Here is a 14,522-nt window from a genome sequence, read left to right on the forward strand (position 1 = left end):
CTCACCTGCCCTCCCGCACCGGCTCTGGACCCCACTGCAGTTTGCTGGCTTAAACTGGAACCTGGTGGTTCTGGTTTGTACCCCTGGAAACACCACCCAGGTTAAAATGTCCCTTCAGTACCTCACCCATTGGCAGGAGCTGCTACTTTTGATTTGGCAGGAGCCCCTTTTCTTGATATTTTTTGGCACGACGGGAGTTGCGAGTGGGGCGGTGCGGGTAAGGCTAGAGGGCAGCAGGGGCAAAATTCAGAAAACTTCTGACGAATCAGGCAAATTAGCTATTGCTTTCGCTTGGTAACTTCAAGAAAGCTCAGTTCCATCCTGAGCAAGTCAAAATCCAGGCACTGGGCCTTGGGGAGCGATGGGGACTGCACCCTATGTATCTTTGAGGAGCCCTGTGTCGCCCCGTCCTGCAGGAAGCCCTTTCATCCAAGAGGTTCTGGCTTTCCCGGGTATGGATCAAGGGCGACCACCTCGTCTGGCCTCGAAGAAGAGCCAATATCCCACTACACAAGCTTCTCCTTGAGAATGGGTCGCCCTCCCCGAGTTGTAATTCTTCCTGGCAGCAACAGTGCAAGTGGTTGTGGGACAACAAAAGAGGTTTGTGCCTCCAGGGGAGAAACAAGAATGCAAATATCTTTGGCATGAAAAAACAAAGGCGATTTACTCCTTGGTATTTCTTGTCAGTACTTTGCATCTGTCTGTGCTTCACCTTCTCATTCCTTTCCTTTGGGCTTTCCAAGTGCAATAAGGCTTTGGGGAGCCATGGGGTTGGAGGGGCCCAGGGGAAAATGGGGCTGATGGCTGCAGCCTCTCTGGCCCAGGGCTTCCCAGCTCTGCTGTGAAATGGTTTTTCCTCCTTATTTTTTGCCCACTTTAGGGGAATTTCCCCTGTTGCAGCCTGGACTTGGATAGTGCTTGGCCGTGTCTTGCCAGGACACTTTGCCCCAGCACATCCACCCTGGGTCCATCCCGTGCCTGGCACCAGGACTGATTCTCCATCTTCCCAGGGACTCCTGCAGTGCTGCCAGCCCGGTGCATGGCCGGTGTTTGCGGGTCTGTACAGCACAGCAAAGGAGAGCAAGCGTCCCGTCCGTGAGCATAAATCAGCCGGGAACCAGAAAACAAGGCGGGCTGAAAACAGCGAGGGAGCGCGGGCCCCTGCTTTCTGCTGCCGGATGGGTCAGGGACTTCCAGTTCATTTATTCTGCCGGGGTTCGCCCAGCCCTGCTCGGCATGTGTAATGTTTTCTCTGAAAGACCCAGCAGTTCTATGGGCGAAAAACATTCTCCTGTCTCAGGAGCTGGCAGAAATCCTAGTAAATCTGCAGAAGTATGTTTTTGTCGGTGCTGCTTATTCTGTTAGGGGAACTAGTATAAACTATCCCAGTAGAAAACCTTTTCCTGGAATAAAGGCTTGACTCTGTTCAGAGCATTATCAGGACAGTTGTACCGAGAATGGAGCTTTGCTGGTAAACATGCTGGGACCAAGGAGGCCTAACGGAGCCGGCGCAGAGCTCGAGCACCCTCTGCCCCATGGATAAACCCCTCACGAGGCACCTGCTATGCTCAAATCAAACATAAAACCTACGCGTGGTTAATTTGCAAACAAAACAGAGGCTTTTTTCTCCCCGCTGAAAGCCTGTCTGTCCCTGCTGGGATGTGCCAGCGTCCATCCCTTCCAAGCTGTGGCTGAGCATCCCCCCGTGGGCTCAGGGTCAGCGCTGTGAGCCACGCCGTGGGGACATATCCCAATTCCGCATCACCGTGGGGTCAGCACACAGCTCGAGCCATCGCTTGTGCTTCCTGCCTCAGTTTCCCCACGCCAGCTGGCACAAGGGGTGATGCTGGGAACCCCCGGGGTGGTCCTGAGATAACAGTGGGTGCCTGGTCCGGCTTGAGTTTCTCATCACCCACTGCGGCCTTATCTCCTGGCAGCCGGGATGGGGACGCCTGCCGGGGCTGCCGGCGCGGGTTTGGGCCGGAGATCAGAGCGGTGACGCCCGGGGCGCGGTGTGAGCCGCGGACGCTGGCAGGGGACGGCTCAGCGCAGCTTCAAAGGGCGGCAGGTTTTTCTGGGCTTCGGCTGCTGCTTTGCTCTCCAGGCAGGCGTGAAAATGTGAAAGAATGTGAAAAATGTGAAAATGATCGTGCTGGCCCCAAGATTTGTAAACTTCTGGTTAATGTGTAATAAATACATGACAGATAGTCCCAGCGCTGGGTGGGCGACTGCAGCCGCTTGGTGGTGGCACAGCCGGCGGTGGCCGGTGGCATCCCCACGCTGGTGGCATCTGCCCTCGCCTGCCCCCTGGCCAGCCCCGGAGTGCCCTGGGCAGCACTGGTTGGAGAAGCTTTGGGGCTTTTCTAAACTGGTTTCGACTTATCTCCTGTCTTTATGTGAACGCCTTGTCTTGGCTTGCAAAAATGCATTTTATTGTATGTGTTTAATTGCTCCTGGTGCAAGGTGCGTGCTCTCAAGCCCAGCTGCAGCGTCCAGCCCGAGCGATGCCGGCGTCGTGCGGTGAGGAACCCAGTGCTGGTTATCCAGAGGTTTTAGTTCCTTGCTGGGATTCTGCCCAGGTAGCTCATGGGGCTGTAACCACCAGTGCAGGATTTTGCGCTTGGTGATGTGCCACAACAGCTGTGTTCCCCCGGGGGAATCTCTTCTGAGTCACTTATTCTTTGGAAAAATAGCTGTAGAAATGTGATAGGAAAGCAGGGATGCTGCTGCAGGTCCCAGAACAGCGATGAGTGGGGAGCGGGGCTTGTCTCAGGGAGAGTCCCCAAAAGTGCCCTGGCACCACCGGAGCACATGCCATGAGTTCAGAGCTGGCAGAGCCTGGATTCGCCTGGGAATTGGAGATAAAAAGGGTTGGGGAGGCATTTTTTCCAAGGAGCTCAGAGGAGAAGGTGCTGGAGTTGATGCCAAGGGGTGGCCTCGTGCTCCGCTGCGGTTTGGACCTGCTGGGGACAAGGACAGTTCTGCAGGAGCCTCAACAGCATGTCCCACTGTCCCCGAACTGTGTTCCACCTCTCCTGCAAACGGCCACCGAGCATCAGAGATCAAAAAGTTTCATCTGACTCTAATGCATAAATTTCAGCCCTGGATGATTTTCCTTGGTAATCTGGAGAGAAGAGAGTGTCCTTTGGACACAGTTTTGATTGGTTTTGGTAGTTGTGCCATCCCGGCGTCCCTCCCCAAAGTAAATGGGGAGGACAGAGATATGAGGGTTTGGCTCCCTTGGGTTTTACTTGGTTTTTCTGGGTGCTGATGGGGTCCCCAGTGCATGCGTCCTGGCCAGAGGGCTGAGAAGGGGCTGGGGTCACCCAGAGTTAATCCACGCTGTTCCTATGGAGCTGGTGCCTCAGTTCTGTGCTTTCCTGGGTCCAACTGGGCTCAGCTCCTGAGTGGGGATACGCGACCAAAGCCAGGCTGCTCTGGTCAAGCACCCATCCCCAGAGAATCCCCAAGGGCTTTCCAAAGAAATTGCAAAGGGAATTTTTCATGGGAAAAGAAAGGTGACTTAGCCACCACCAAACATGTCCAGATACATAATCTCAATTATTCTTGCAGTTTGGTGGCTCAGGGCATGAAGGATGAGCGGTGGGTTTACAGTTGGGATGCAGGACAGGAGCTGGGCTGATGCGCTTTGTTCCTGCAGGGCTGTGCAGCCTCTGCTGCCCCTCACCGACCCACCGCATCCCACCCTCGTTAATTAATGTACCGAGAGCTTCGAGTTTATAAATTGATGCTCTGGGCTATGAATTATGAATGGAGTCACATCCCTGATCACAGCTGTGCTGCGCCGACACTCCTGAGGCTGCTGATCTGAGCGGCAGCCCAAAGCTTTTAAGATGTGAACAGCAAAACCTGGGAATAATTTGCTTTCCCATCTACAAACCTCTTGGCCTACAGATGGGGCTCATCATATTCCCTCTCCTGCTTCCTCCTGTTGCCTCGTCCTCTTTCGTTTTCCAGTATTCCCTCCTCTCATCACCCTCACAGTGGATGTTGACCTGCTTGGCTCCTATAGTTGCATCGTCCACAGCCTGTTCCTCCGCAAGGCTGCTGGTACCAGTTGGGGATGTCTGTCACAGTGCTGGTCCCACTGGTCCCCTGGCCGTCCCCAAGCAGGTGCAGGTCCCTGTGTCATCCCACAGCCAGTGCCGAAGCTCCTCGTGCAGGGCTCGGTGGGTTTTTGGCAAATCCCTGCAGCTTCATCTCCCTTTGGCCACAACCCTTTGCTGAAGACGTTGTGTTTCATGGCTCCATCTTCACAACTGGTCTTTGGCGTGTTTGTCCTTGAACTTCTCCACCACCAGAGGCCAAATCCTGCGCTAAGCAGCCATATGTGCTTAATCCTGTAAGCCCAGGTATTTCTGGGTTTTATTGCTTTCTGGATTTGTCTGCATTTTTGCATTCTTGCCTGTGGGAGCAGCTCCCTCCCGGTACCCGATGGGGCTGCAGCCTGCGCGGGGCTGCGCTGCCTGCTCTGACCCACCAAAGGTGTGGGGCAGCGTGAGCAGAAATACATTTAAAAAGGAGCTTTAGCTCCCTGGGGATGACAGCACCGCGGGAAACCATCCCAGCCCCAGCGATGGATGTGGAAAAGGGTCAGTCGTTGTTTCCAGTCCGTTCCAGTTAAGCCGTCATGAGCCAGGCAGCAAAATATACAAGTTCAAAGGCAAAGTCTGGGTGTCTGGATGAGCCGTCCTGCCCCGTGTTGGGGCGCAGATGTCTGGATGAGCCGTCCTGCCCCGTGTTGGGGCACGGGGCTGATGCCGCAGGTCCTGATTGCGTCTTTTTTCTCTTGCGCAGGGGATGCTGTGGCCGTGCAAGGTGAAGGATGGACAGACAGCCGGTGCCAGAGCCACGACAGTTGTTTATTTATCCACCTGAAGCAAGGTTGGCCGGTGCTTGGCTGAGCTGTGGAACAGGGTCTGCACAGCAAGAGCTGCTTTTCGGACACAAACACTCCCCGGTGCGGCGAGGACAGAGGAGCTGCTGCTGATCGAGGGAAAAACACCACTTTGGTTTGGTGGCTAATTAGATATTTACCAGGAAGGAAGGGAAGTTAAAAATAGGGTGACAGGGACTTCAAAGGGTGTTTTTTTGACTTCTAAGAATAACACCTTTGCTGGCACCGATTTCGGGAATATCAGCTGTGCCTGGGTGTGAAAGATGGAGGGGACATTTGCATCGCTTTGAGGGCACAACGGCATCGGCAGGGACACAAAGGAGGGAGTTTTGGGGAAGATGAAGCCACCGATGTCCTGGCAGGGGTGGGAGGGGAGGAGTGGCACTGTGGGGACCTTGTCCCCGCGGGTGGTGTTGGTGCTGGTGGCACTGGTGGGGCTCTGGGCACCCCCAGCAGTGTCCGGGCAGCCCAACTTCATCGTCATCCTGGCAGATGATGTGGGCTGGGGGGACCTGGGGGCCAACTGGGCAGAGACGACGGAGACCCCACATTTGGATGAGCTGGCAGCTGAGGGGACAAGGTAATGTCTGTACCCCCTTCCTCACCCTCCCCAGACATCCGTGGTTGCTGTGTCCCACAGCAAAAGGGGTTCCCTCCCGTGGGGACCAGCAGGTGACAGGATTTCACTGACGTGGTTTTGGGTGCACAGGGAGGGTGGCCAGAGCTCGGTACCTCAGGGTGCAGGTCCATCCATCCCCATGAGCTTCACCCTCTGCTCCAGACCCTCATCCCTGGGCAGAAGGGGATGGATGCCGGGGAGCAGGGCGGGACGGGGCAGCGTTAGACCGTGCAGGAGTTTGTGAGCGAAGGGTCTTTTTGTTTCCCAGGTTTGTGGATTTCCACTCAGCCACCTCCACTTGCTCGCCGTCCCGCGCCTCTCTGCTCACCGGCCGCCTCGGGGTGCGCAACGGGGTGACCCACAACTTCGCCGTCACGTCGGTGGGTGGCCTCCCCCTGAACGAGACCACGCTGGCCGAGGTCCTGCGGGCGGCTGGGTACAGCACGGGCGCTATAGGTAACACCGCCGTGCCGAGGGGACGTCGGGGGGGAGAGGCGGGAGGGGGGGGTGAAGGTGCTGTTTTGCCGTTCCCTCTCGGATCAGCACGTTTGTTGGGACCGAGCACGTGCCAGAGGTCAGAGGATGGAGCTGGTTGTTTGGGAGGGGTTAGAAAGTCACCTCCTCTGAACACAAATGCATGAAAGAGCCTTTTAAGGCTGGAGACGGTCGCTTTGCTCAGGCACGAGATACCCTATGCATTTTTTCTGAGTTTTTGCAAAAAAAAAAAAAGGGCATTCTGGAAATGTGGCCAGTACAAACAAGTCGCCTTTCTTGTCACTAGATGAAAGCCCCTGGTGCTGCGGGCGCCTTGTGGGTGACAGCTGGTGGCAGCATTCATCTCTGACGTGATGTTCTGTGGCTTCCACGCAGGCAAGTGGCACCTGGGACACCACGGCCACCATCACCCCAGCTTCCGCGGTAAGGGCTGCACTGGTGGGGATGGGACGAGCTGAGCATCCTACGGCTGCCTTGTCCCCGCCGACACCCTCACTTGTCATTCAGGCTTCGACTACTACTTTGGGATCCCCTACAGCCACGACATGGGGTGCACGGACACCCCCGGCTACAACCTGCCGCCCTGCCCGCCCTGCCCGCGGCACGGCACCCCTGCCAGGTACGGGGGCACGTGGTGGGGTCAAGTGCTGGTATTTGCACTGATATTCTCAGCCCTTTGCTGTGGTCACCTCCCCTTATGCTCCGTGCACACGTTTTTTTTCCCCTTGTGCACCCCACAGCAGGTCAGAGAGGTGGGTTGGTCCCCAAGCACCCTGTGCCACGGGGACATTGACATCGTCCCCTTTCTGCTCGCCTCCTCGGCTGCACCTCTCTGCTAAGCCAGGAGAACTGGGCTGTGCCTGCTGCCGTGCTGGTCCCTGCTCCGGTGACAAGTGGGTGGCTTCTTCCCAGCAGGATCCTGAGGAAGGACTGTTACATGGAGGTGGCCCTTCCTCTCTTCGAGAACGTCACCATCGTCCAGCAGCCCGTCAACCTCAGCAGCCTGGCAGCGCGCTACGCAGAGGAGGCGGCGCGGTTCATCCGGCGGGCGAGGTGAGATGTCACCTGCTGTCCCCTGTCCCCTGCGCCAGGAGAGCTCATGGGTCACTGCAAACACCTGCATTGCATTGGAGTGATGCTGCGGGGGACGGGTGATGCTCCGCAGTTCCTGGGGAGCAGGTCTGGGGTCTCCATGGTTTGGCTTCCCAACTGAGGAGGAGGAAGCCACCAAGGCTGTTACTGGTGTCCTGCAGCACTCATGTGGAAGCCTTTTGGTGCTTCTCCTCTAAAGGCATCATGTGTTTTAAAAACCACCATTTACAAGGATGGTCGAAGCCTTTGAGCTGGGCTGTGTCTCTTCATGGGGGTGACATGCAGCCAGATCCTGCCTGGCAGGGATGGGTGGAGGGAGATGTTGCCATTCCCCTGTCCTGTCCTGTCCTGTCCTGTCCTGTCCTGTCCTCCATCCCCCTGTCCTGTATCCCCCTGTCCTGTCCTCCATCCCCCTGCCACCTGCACCTGGAGGTATTTAAACTGGGGGTTGTTCCATTTTGGGGATGGGACCCCTGGGCTTCATGCTCTGCCCTCCCCAGCCCTGTGAGGACACAGGTCCCTGGGCGTGCTCTTCCCGCAGGAGCAAAGTGGCTCCTCCAACACCATGAACCCTGCAGCCTTGCTGACGAGTTGTGTAATTTTAATCCCCATTATCAGCGGATTATGAGCTGTGACTGTGCAAAACACCTCGCTGCAGCATGGAGGGGAAGCGCTGCTGGGCAGCCGAGTCGGAGCCCATCCTGCGCCTGCATCCCGGGATAACACAGACCCGGGGAAGGGCCGCGGTGAGGGGTCCTGGGGGTGTAAATGGGGACAGGGAGCAGTCTGTGAAGAAATGGCTCCTTACAATCCTGGGTGATGTTTTGCATGCACAATACCTATAGTTTATCCCCTTTTGGGTACCAAGAATCGTGATGTGTCTGTGACAGGGCTGGTGGGACCCAAGCACCCAGCTGCCACCATCCCTACCCTTATGCAAACCCCCAGCCCCCCGGGCTCTGGGGCTGCTGTCAGGCTGTGAAACCAAGCGGCTGAGCTGTGGGTTAATAGGAAAAACCTCTCAACTCCCAGTGAAACCAAGCGGGCGAGCTCTGGGTTAATAGGAAAAGCCTTTACTCTCCCAGTAGTATTTGGGGGTTATCTGCGTTCGCGGAGAACAGGATTAAGCAGGTGTCTGCATTTTCTCGCCTCTTTGATGGCTTATTCCAGTTTTCCTCTGCCTGACTCATTCATTACAGGGCAACAAAAGAACACCGGATTTATCATCTGGGTGTTTTTTTAACCAGTCGTGTCAAGGTTGAGCAATTCGTGACAGGGAGACTTGGCTTCGCTTGAGACACTTGGAGCGCAATGAACATGGGAGCGAAAGTCAGGGACATCTGTCTCGAGTTATTGATTACACGTTTGCTCAATTTTTGGGAGAACTCTGAAATGTTGATGCAAAAAGCAAATGAGAACACTGTGGTCATGATGCTGGAGTTCACCTGGTGCTCCCAGGTTAGATGTGAACTGAGGAAATCAGCTTTCCCTGCTCCGGGATCTCTGGCATCCCAAGGGGAAGATGCCACGTAGGTTTTGCCATGGGGATTTGCAAGGGGCACATCAGCACCCCCTGACCCCCAGCGTTTCGCAGGGGTGGGTGCCGGGGGGACACAGCCCCTCGCAGGGCTCCAGCACCGCCAGGGAAGGATGCGGTAGCTCCGGGTGGGGTGGGATTTACTCATTTTCCATCCTCAGGTGGGTGACGGGTAAAGGAAGGAAATGCTGAAACGCACGTCGGTGGGGCCCTAAAAGTGATGGGGCGGCCGGAGCCGGGCTGGGGCACATCCCTGGGATCCGGCCCCTCCCCGCCGCTCGCCATCCCACCCTTCCCCTCCGAGGTCCCTGAGGAAGAGCGGGACTCGTTGGAGGAGATAAATTTAGCTGTAAACAAGAAAACAGGACGTATCCTCCAGTGATTTAAAAGCAAACAGGCAGTGGGGCAGCGCGCGATGAGCGAACGTGCCGCGGTCCCTGTCCGGGGCTGCTCGTGGTCAGCGTGAGCATCTTCTGCTGCTCGTCCTCTGCCAAAATCACCGGCGGGGGCTGAGCATTTGCTGGGAAGGGGGAGGAAGGGCCAAAATGGGGCCTGTGAAAGAGGGGATGGAGGCGGGTGGGTGCCAGGGGTGCACTGAGCGGGGTGTTGGGCTCGGCACTGCCTGGGGGACACCGGGGGATGGAGGAACGGACAAGCCCATTCCAAACGGGTGGCCAGCCGACAACAGTGGCTCATGCTGGGCCAAGCATCCCCCCTGCCAGGGGAGCGGGTACCCGGAGGGTTTGGACGATGCACACAGGGTGTTTTTTCCCCTGGGAGCTGCGGCAGAGGCAGGGGTGGCCACAGGGCTCCCAGGGCCACCGCTCTGTGTCCCCAGGCACCCCGGTGACCTGCTGCCACCTCCCCCGATGCATCTGACCATGCTCTCCCTCTTCCCCGTGCAGCGGACGCCCCTTCTTCCTCTACCTAGCGCTGGCCCATATGCACGTCCCGCTGGGGGTGTCATCCCCACCGCCCCCCAACTCGGGCAGGGGTATCTATGGAGCCTCCCTGAGCGAGATGGATGCGCTGGTGGGACAGATAAAGCGGGTGGCTGACAGCCACGGAAAGGGCCACACGCTCCTGTGGTTCGCAGGTACAGCAGCAAAAGCGGCTGCGGTGGCTGGGGGTGACACTTGGGGTCACAGCCGGGGTGTGTGTGGGTGGTGGGGGGGACAGGACCCCTGTTTGTCCCCTGCCCTTGGTGCTCTTGGCTGTTCTGGGGATGGGGAGGGAGCAGCAGTTGCGGCCGAGCTGCCCAGGGCTGTCACATCGTGGGGACATGGGCGTCTCTTGGGGACATGGGGGTCCTGGGGTGCTGGGGGCGCTCAGCCGGCTGCTCCCCCCACCGCCCCGTTTGGCCGCGGGGCTGAACCGGCAGGGCTGTGCCTAATTAAACCGCAAATCCTCAGTCATTAAGAAGCCCAAATCCGCTCTGGCTGAGCAGCCTCCCTAATGAGGACAGGAACTGCTCCGCTGCTCATTAAGCTGGTGGCAGCCGTGTCACCCCCTCGCACCCCAGCTCTGCTCCAGCCCCTCACCAGGCACTTGGGCAGCCCCGACCCTTTGAAATAAACTTCTAGAAATAAAAATAAATAAACCCGCTGCTCTTGCTAATGTGGGAAAGCGTCACGGGGATGGGAGGGAGGGGTGGAGGGGTCACCTGTCCTCACGCATCCCCCCATTGTGGAGATGCCCTCTGGCCTCGGTGTTGCTCATGGGGATATTTCTTTCCCTTGCAGGTGACAATGGTCCTTGGGCACAGAAGTGTGAGCTGGCAGGACGCGTGGGGCCGTTCGTGGGGGCCTGGCAGAGGCAGAGAGGTGACCTGGCAGGGTGGGGGTGTCTCCTGTCCCTGGGGCGGGGGTCGCTGCTTCCCAAAGCCCTTCATTGCCCAGCAAGGGGGACGTGGGGAGCATCTCACGCTCGGCCTTTCTGCTGGCTGCTGCTCGGGGCTGAGCTGCCTTGAAGACGCCCCAGGATACTTTTTCAGTCAGGTTTTCCCCTAAAATCACTGCTGGGGTCAGGGTTGGGGCCCTGGTCCCTGTTACCCCAGAGCTCAGGGCTCTTCTCTTCTCTTCTCTTCTCTTCTCTTCTCTTCTCTTCTCTTCTCTCTCTTCTCTTCTCTTCTCTTCTCTTCTCTCTCTTCTCTTCTCTCTCTTCTCTTCTCTTCTCTTCTCTTCTCTTCTCTTCTCTTCTCTTCTCTTCTCTTCTCTTCTCTTCTCTTCTCTTCTCTTCTCTTTTCTCTCTTTTCTCCTCTTTTTCTTCTTTCTTTCTCTTTTCTTTTTCTTTTTCTTTTTCTTTTTCTTTTTCTTTTTCTTTTTCTTTTTCTTTTTCTTTTTTCTTTTTCTTTTTCTTTTTCTTTTTCTTTTTCTTTTTCTTCTTTTTCTTTTTCTTTTTCTTTTTCTTTTTCTTTTTCTTCTTCTTCTTCTTTTTCTTTTTCTTTTTCTTTTTCTTTTTCTTTTTCTTTTTCTTTTTCTTCTTCTTCTTCTTTTTCTTTTTCTTTTTCTTTTTCTTTTTCTTTTTCTTTTTCTTTTTCTTTTTCTTCTTCTTTTTCTTCTTCTTTTTCTTTTTCTTTCTTCTTCTTTTTCTTTTTCTTCTTCTTCTTCTTTTTCTTTTTCTTTCTCTTTTTCTTTTTCTTTCTCTTTTTCATGTTTCTTCTTTTTCTTCTTCCTCTTCTTCTTCTTCTTCTTTCTCTCCCCTGTTTGGTTATTTATTTTTTTCCCTGCTTTTCCTCCTTTTCCGGCCAAGCCATCTGCTCGGTGGGTTTATAGCAGCCAGGGCGGCCAGAAGCACACATGAGTCAGGCGTTTCCCACTTCTGCTTGTATTACGCAGTGTAAACGCGCGCCGGGCTCGGCTCCCCCCTTTGCCCGGGGTCAGTGGGGGGAGCGGTGACGGGGGGGCCGCGGCCGCCAGCTCCTCTTTCCTCCTCCGCTTCCTGACACCCGGGCGATGCGGCCGCTGCCCTGGGCAAACGCTGCCGGGCTGGCTGGCTTGCTGGCTGGCTTTCCCGTTCCCAGAGCCCTTCCTTGGGCTCAAATCAGAACTTTAATTATTTTTTTTTCTAAATTTTAGTAAACAAACCCCACTGACGACCTGGGTTGCTCTTGAGCAACCGAGGGTCACAAGCCGGAGCAGCTGGTACAGGCAGTGCAGTGTTTGGGAACAAAGTGAAAGAAAACACGGCCCCTTTCCAGCCTCTCACTGCCCTGTAAAAACACCCCGAGCCCCAGGATGCCGGGGAGGGCTGGCAGGGCTGGAGGAGCTGGCTGTAAATACTGGGTGCCGAAGATGACTTCTGAAATATCTCATCTGGTTGTTGCACGGATGTTTTGAAAGCCAGCCCAGTGTTACTGTCCGCTGCTGGCTGGTCTGGTGCAGCTGATACCCGCTGGTGTGGGTGCTGGGTGGGTGGGATACTCAGCCATCTTGTCCCATCCCATCCCACCCCACCCCATCCCATCCCATCCCATCCCATCCCATCCCATCCCATCCCATCCCACCCCACCCCATCCCATCCCATCCCATCCCATCCATCCCACCCCACCCCATCCCATCCATCCCACTCCATCCATCCCGTCCCATCCCATCCCATCCCATCCCATCCCATCCCATCCCGGAGGTATCATCCCCCACCAGGGAAAAGCCCTTTGAGGAGCAGGGGAGGACAGGTTGCTCAGGCTCTATACGTTCCACATACATTGGCGTTTCCTTCTAGGGTCCAACCGAAATTCCAGGGATGTTTTCCATTAATTTTGGATGGTCACTAGAGTCAGTCCTCACTGGGAGAAAGCAGCACATTCATGCGTGCTGCCCCCCCTTCTCTGCTTGGGGACCTTCCTGCAGCCCTAGCCCACCCCAAAAACCTGTCTCCCACCTTGCGCCAAGAGCCCAGCAATAGGGGGGCCGGAATGGAGATGCAGGTTTTGTGGATGTGATGCTGGGTGTGTTTTGAGGCAGGTTTGGGAGATCCCTGTGCTGGGAACCTGCTGTGCATGGCAGGAGCAGGACTAGGGATTCATCCCAGCACGGGGATGCTCAGTTCAGCTTCCCTGGAAAGCCCCATGGCACCATCCCTGCTCCAGAGAAACATCCCAGGTTGGGTTTGGGGTGTTTCAGCCCTTTTACTGCCCAAAGTGTTCACGTCCTGCTCAGCCAGAGGTACTTGGGTGGATGGAGGGAAATATCCATCCTGTGTCTGAAATGCAGTAGCCTTATGAGAGGATGAGTTATTTAATGTACGTGCAGAGATGGGGATTGATATTAATTGCTATAATTGCTGTAATTTCCTGGGGTGTCTGCAGGCATGGGAGGCACCTTGCTTAAGCCGTACGTGACGCGTGCTGGAAGCACTGTTATGTTTCCAACAGCCACAAGAGCCCCCGTTGCCAGCTGTGTCGCACCGCTTCATCCCCAAAGAGATACTGCTTGCGGGGAAAACACCAAAAGTTTGGGCATGGAGTGGGAGAGATTGGAGCCACGCCTGGCCTGCGCTGCCAGGACGGGCAGTGGGGCCAGAAACCTTTTTCATGGACTATTTTTCACGACACCATCACCGCAGCATCTGTACCATATGTGTCCTTCTCCGCTCCAGTGGTGCGGGTCCGGCAGCATCGCCTGGGAGCGCAGGATCAGCCCAGATGCCCGCGGCATCGGGCAGTGACTCCCGGAGAGGCCAGGCTGGGCTGGGGACCGGCACGGGGACGCGGTGGAGTGCGGGGCGGCTGTGCCACAGCGGGGACTCGATCCTCTCTTGGCTCTGCCCGGAGGAAATGGCTCGGCGCGAGCGCCGTTGCCATGCACACGCTGAAAGGCGGCGGACAAAGGCTGCGCCTGGGAAGTTTGTTCGGTGAATCGGGTTGGATTTTCTGTTTGCCCCATTCCCAGCCCTTTCCTCCCCCAGCTGCCTGGGGCCCTTTGGGCTACAGCCAAAGCAGAGGCTCTCTAGTGCCCTTCCACCCATTTTGTTACTCAGCATCCCCATTTTGTTGCTCAGCATCCCAAGCGGAGGAAAGGACCGGGCGGCATCCCTGCACCCGACATCTCAAACCCAAGGGCAGAGCAGGGGTGTTTTGGGTGATGTCGGGGAAACAACTGAACACATTAATTAACCAGCAGGAGGGTTATCAGCAGGATGGTATTTTTAACGAAGCAGGTTTCCAGCAGGCTGGGGGCTGTCTGTGTTTTGCCATGCGGATGGCTGCAGCCACCTACACAGGGACATTCGCAACCCCTGGAAGAAGTTCCTACATTACCCACCTGCTCCATATTCTTGCCAGACATCAAAACTGGGTGGAAATGTGGTGGCTCTGGTAGCCGGCCGTGTTTCTCATCACTCACTGGAGCAGAGGAGAAACACAAAGCAATGCCAAACTGAGCCCCCCTTGCTTTTCCCCCTTTCCCTGTCTCTTTTAAAAACTCCTGAAACTTTTATCCGTCCCTGACCCAGCTCCATCTCCAGTGAAATCACCCTCCTTTGGGTCATTGACTTCTGAGTTGCTCCTTTCCCAGGGAAACTCCTGAGTCGGGAGTTTTTGGCGTCGATGCGAAGCTCTGGGGCAGCCGCAGGATGCTGAGCGCTGCCCTTTTCTCTTGCAGGTGGGAGCTCGGCGAAGCAAACGACGTGGGAAGGGGGACACCGAGTGCCGGCGCTGGCGTATTGGCCTGGCCGCATCCCTGCCAAGCGCACGAGCCACGCTCTGCTCAGGTAGGAGCCCGGCCACATCGATTTGGGGAGAAGGGCGGCCCCTTTACCCCCTTTTGGAAGGACCCACCGTCCCCGCATCAGGTGACAATCTGGATTTTGGCATGCTGTGCTGTTTAGTGCCTGCCATGTGCCAGGCTCTGCACTTTTGTCCT

The 14,522-nt window shown here is 56.1% G+C and overlaps 1 protein-coding gene across 6 annotated transcripts in view; it reads left to right on the forward strand.

Moving 5' to 3' along the window:
• Positions 1-14,522, forward strand: part of ARSG (arylsulfatase G) — a 39,181-nt gene that overhangs the window by 14,969 nt on the left and 9,690 nt on the right. For 4 of the 6 annotated variants that reach the window (XM_080356325.1, XM_080356324.1, XM_080356323.1 and 1 more), the window contains exons 2-9: positions 4,819-5,498; positions 5,806-5,993; positions 6,408-6,455; positions 6,540-6,651; positions 6,945-7,085; positions 9,567-9,757; positions 10,404-10,484; positions 14,262-14,370. In XM_080356325.1, the coding sequence (XP_080212451.1) occupies positions 5,257-5,498; positions 5,806-5,993; positions 6,408-6,455; positions 6,540-6,651; positions 6,945-7,085; positions 9,567-9,757; positions 10,404-10,484; positions 14,262-14,370 (1,112 nt within the window). In that variant the 5' untranslated portion in view covers positions 4,819-5,256. Of the gene's footprint in view, positions 1-454; positions 601-4,818; positions 5,499-5,805; positions 5,994-6,407; positions 6,456-6,539; positions 6,652-6,944; positions 7,086-9,566; positions 9,758-10,403; positions 10,485-14,261; positions 14,371-14,522 lie in introns of those variants that run through there. The other 2 variants (XM_080356326.1, XM_080356327.1) reach the window with 2 other exon arrangements.

This window comes from Nesoenas mayeri (assembly GCF_963082525.1).
Source record: "Nesoenas mayeri genome assembly, chromosome: 19".
NCBI classification, from domain to species: Eukaryota; Metazoa; Chordata; class Aves; order Columbiformes; family Columbidae; genus Nesoenas; species Nesoenas mayeri.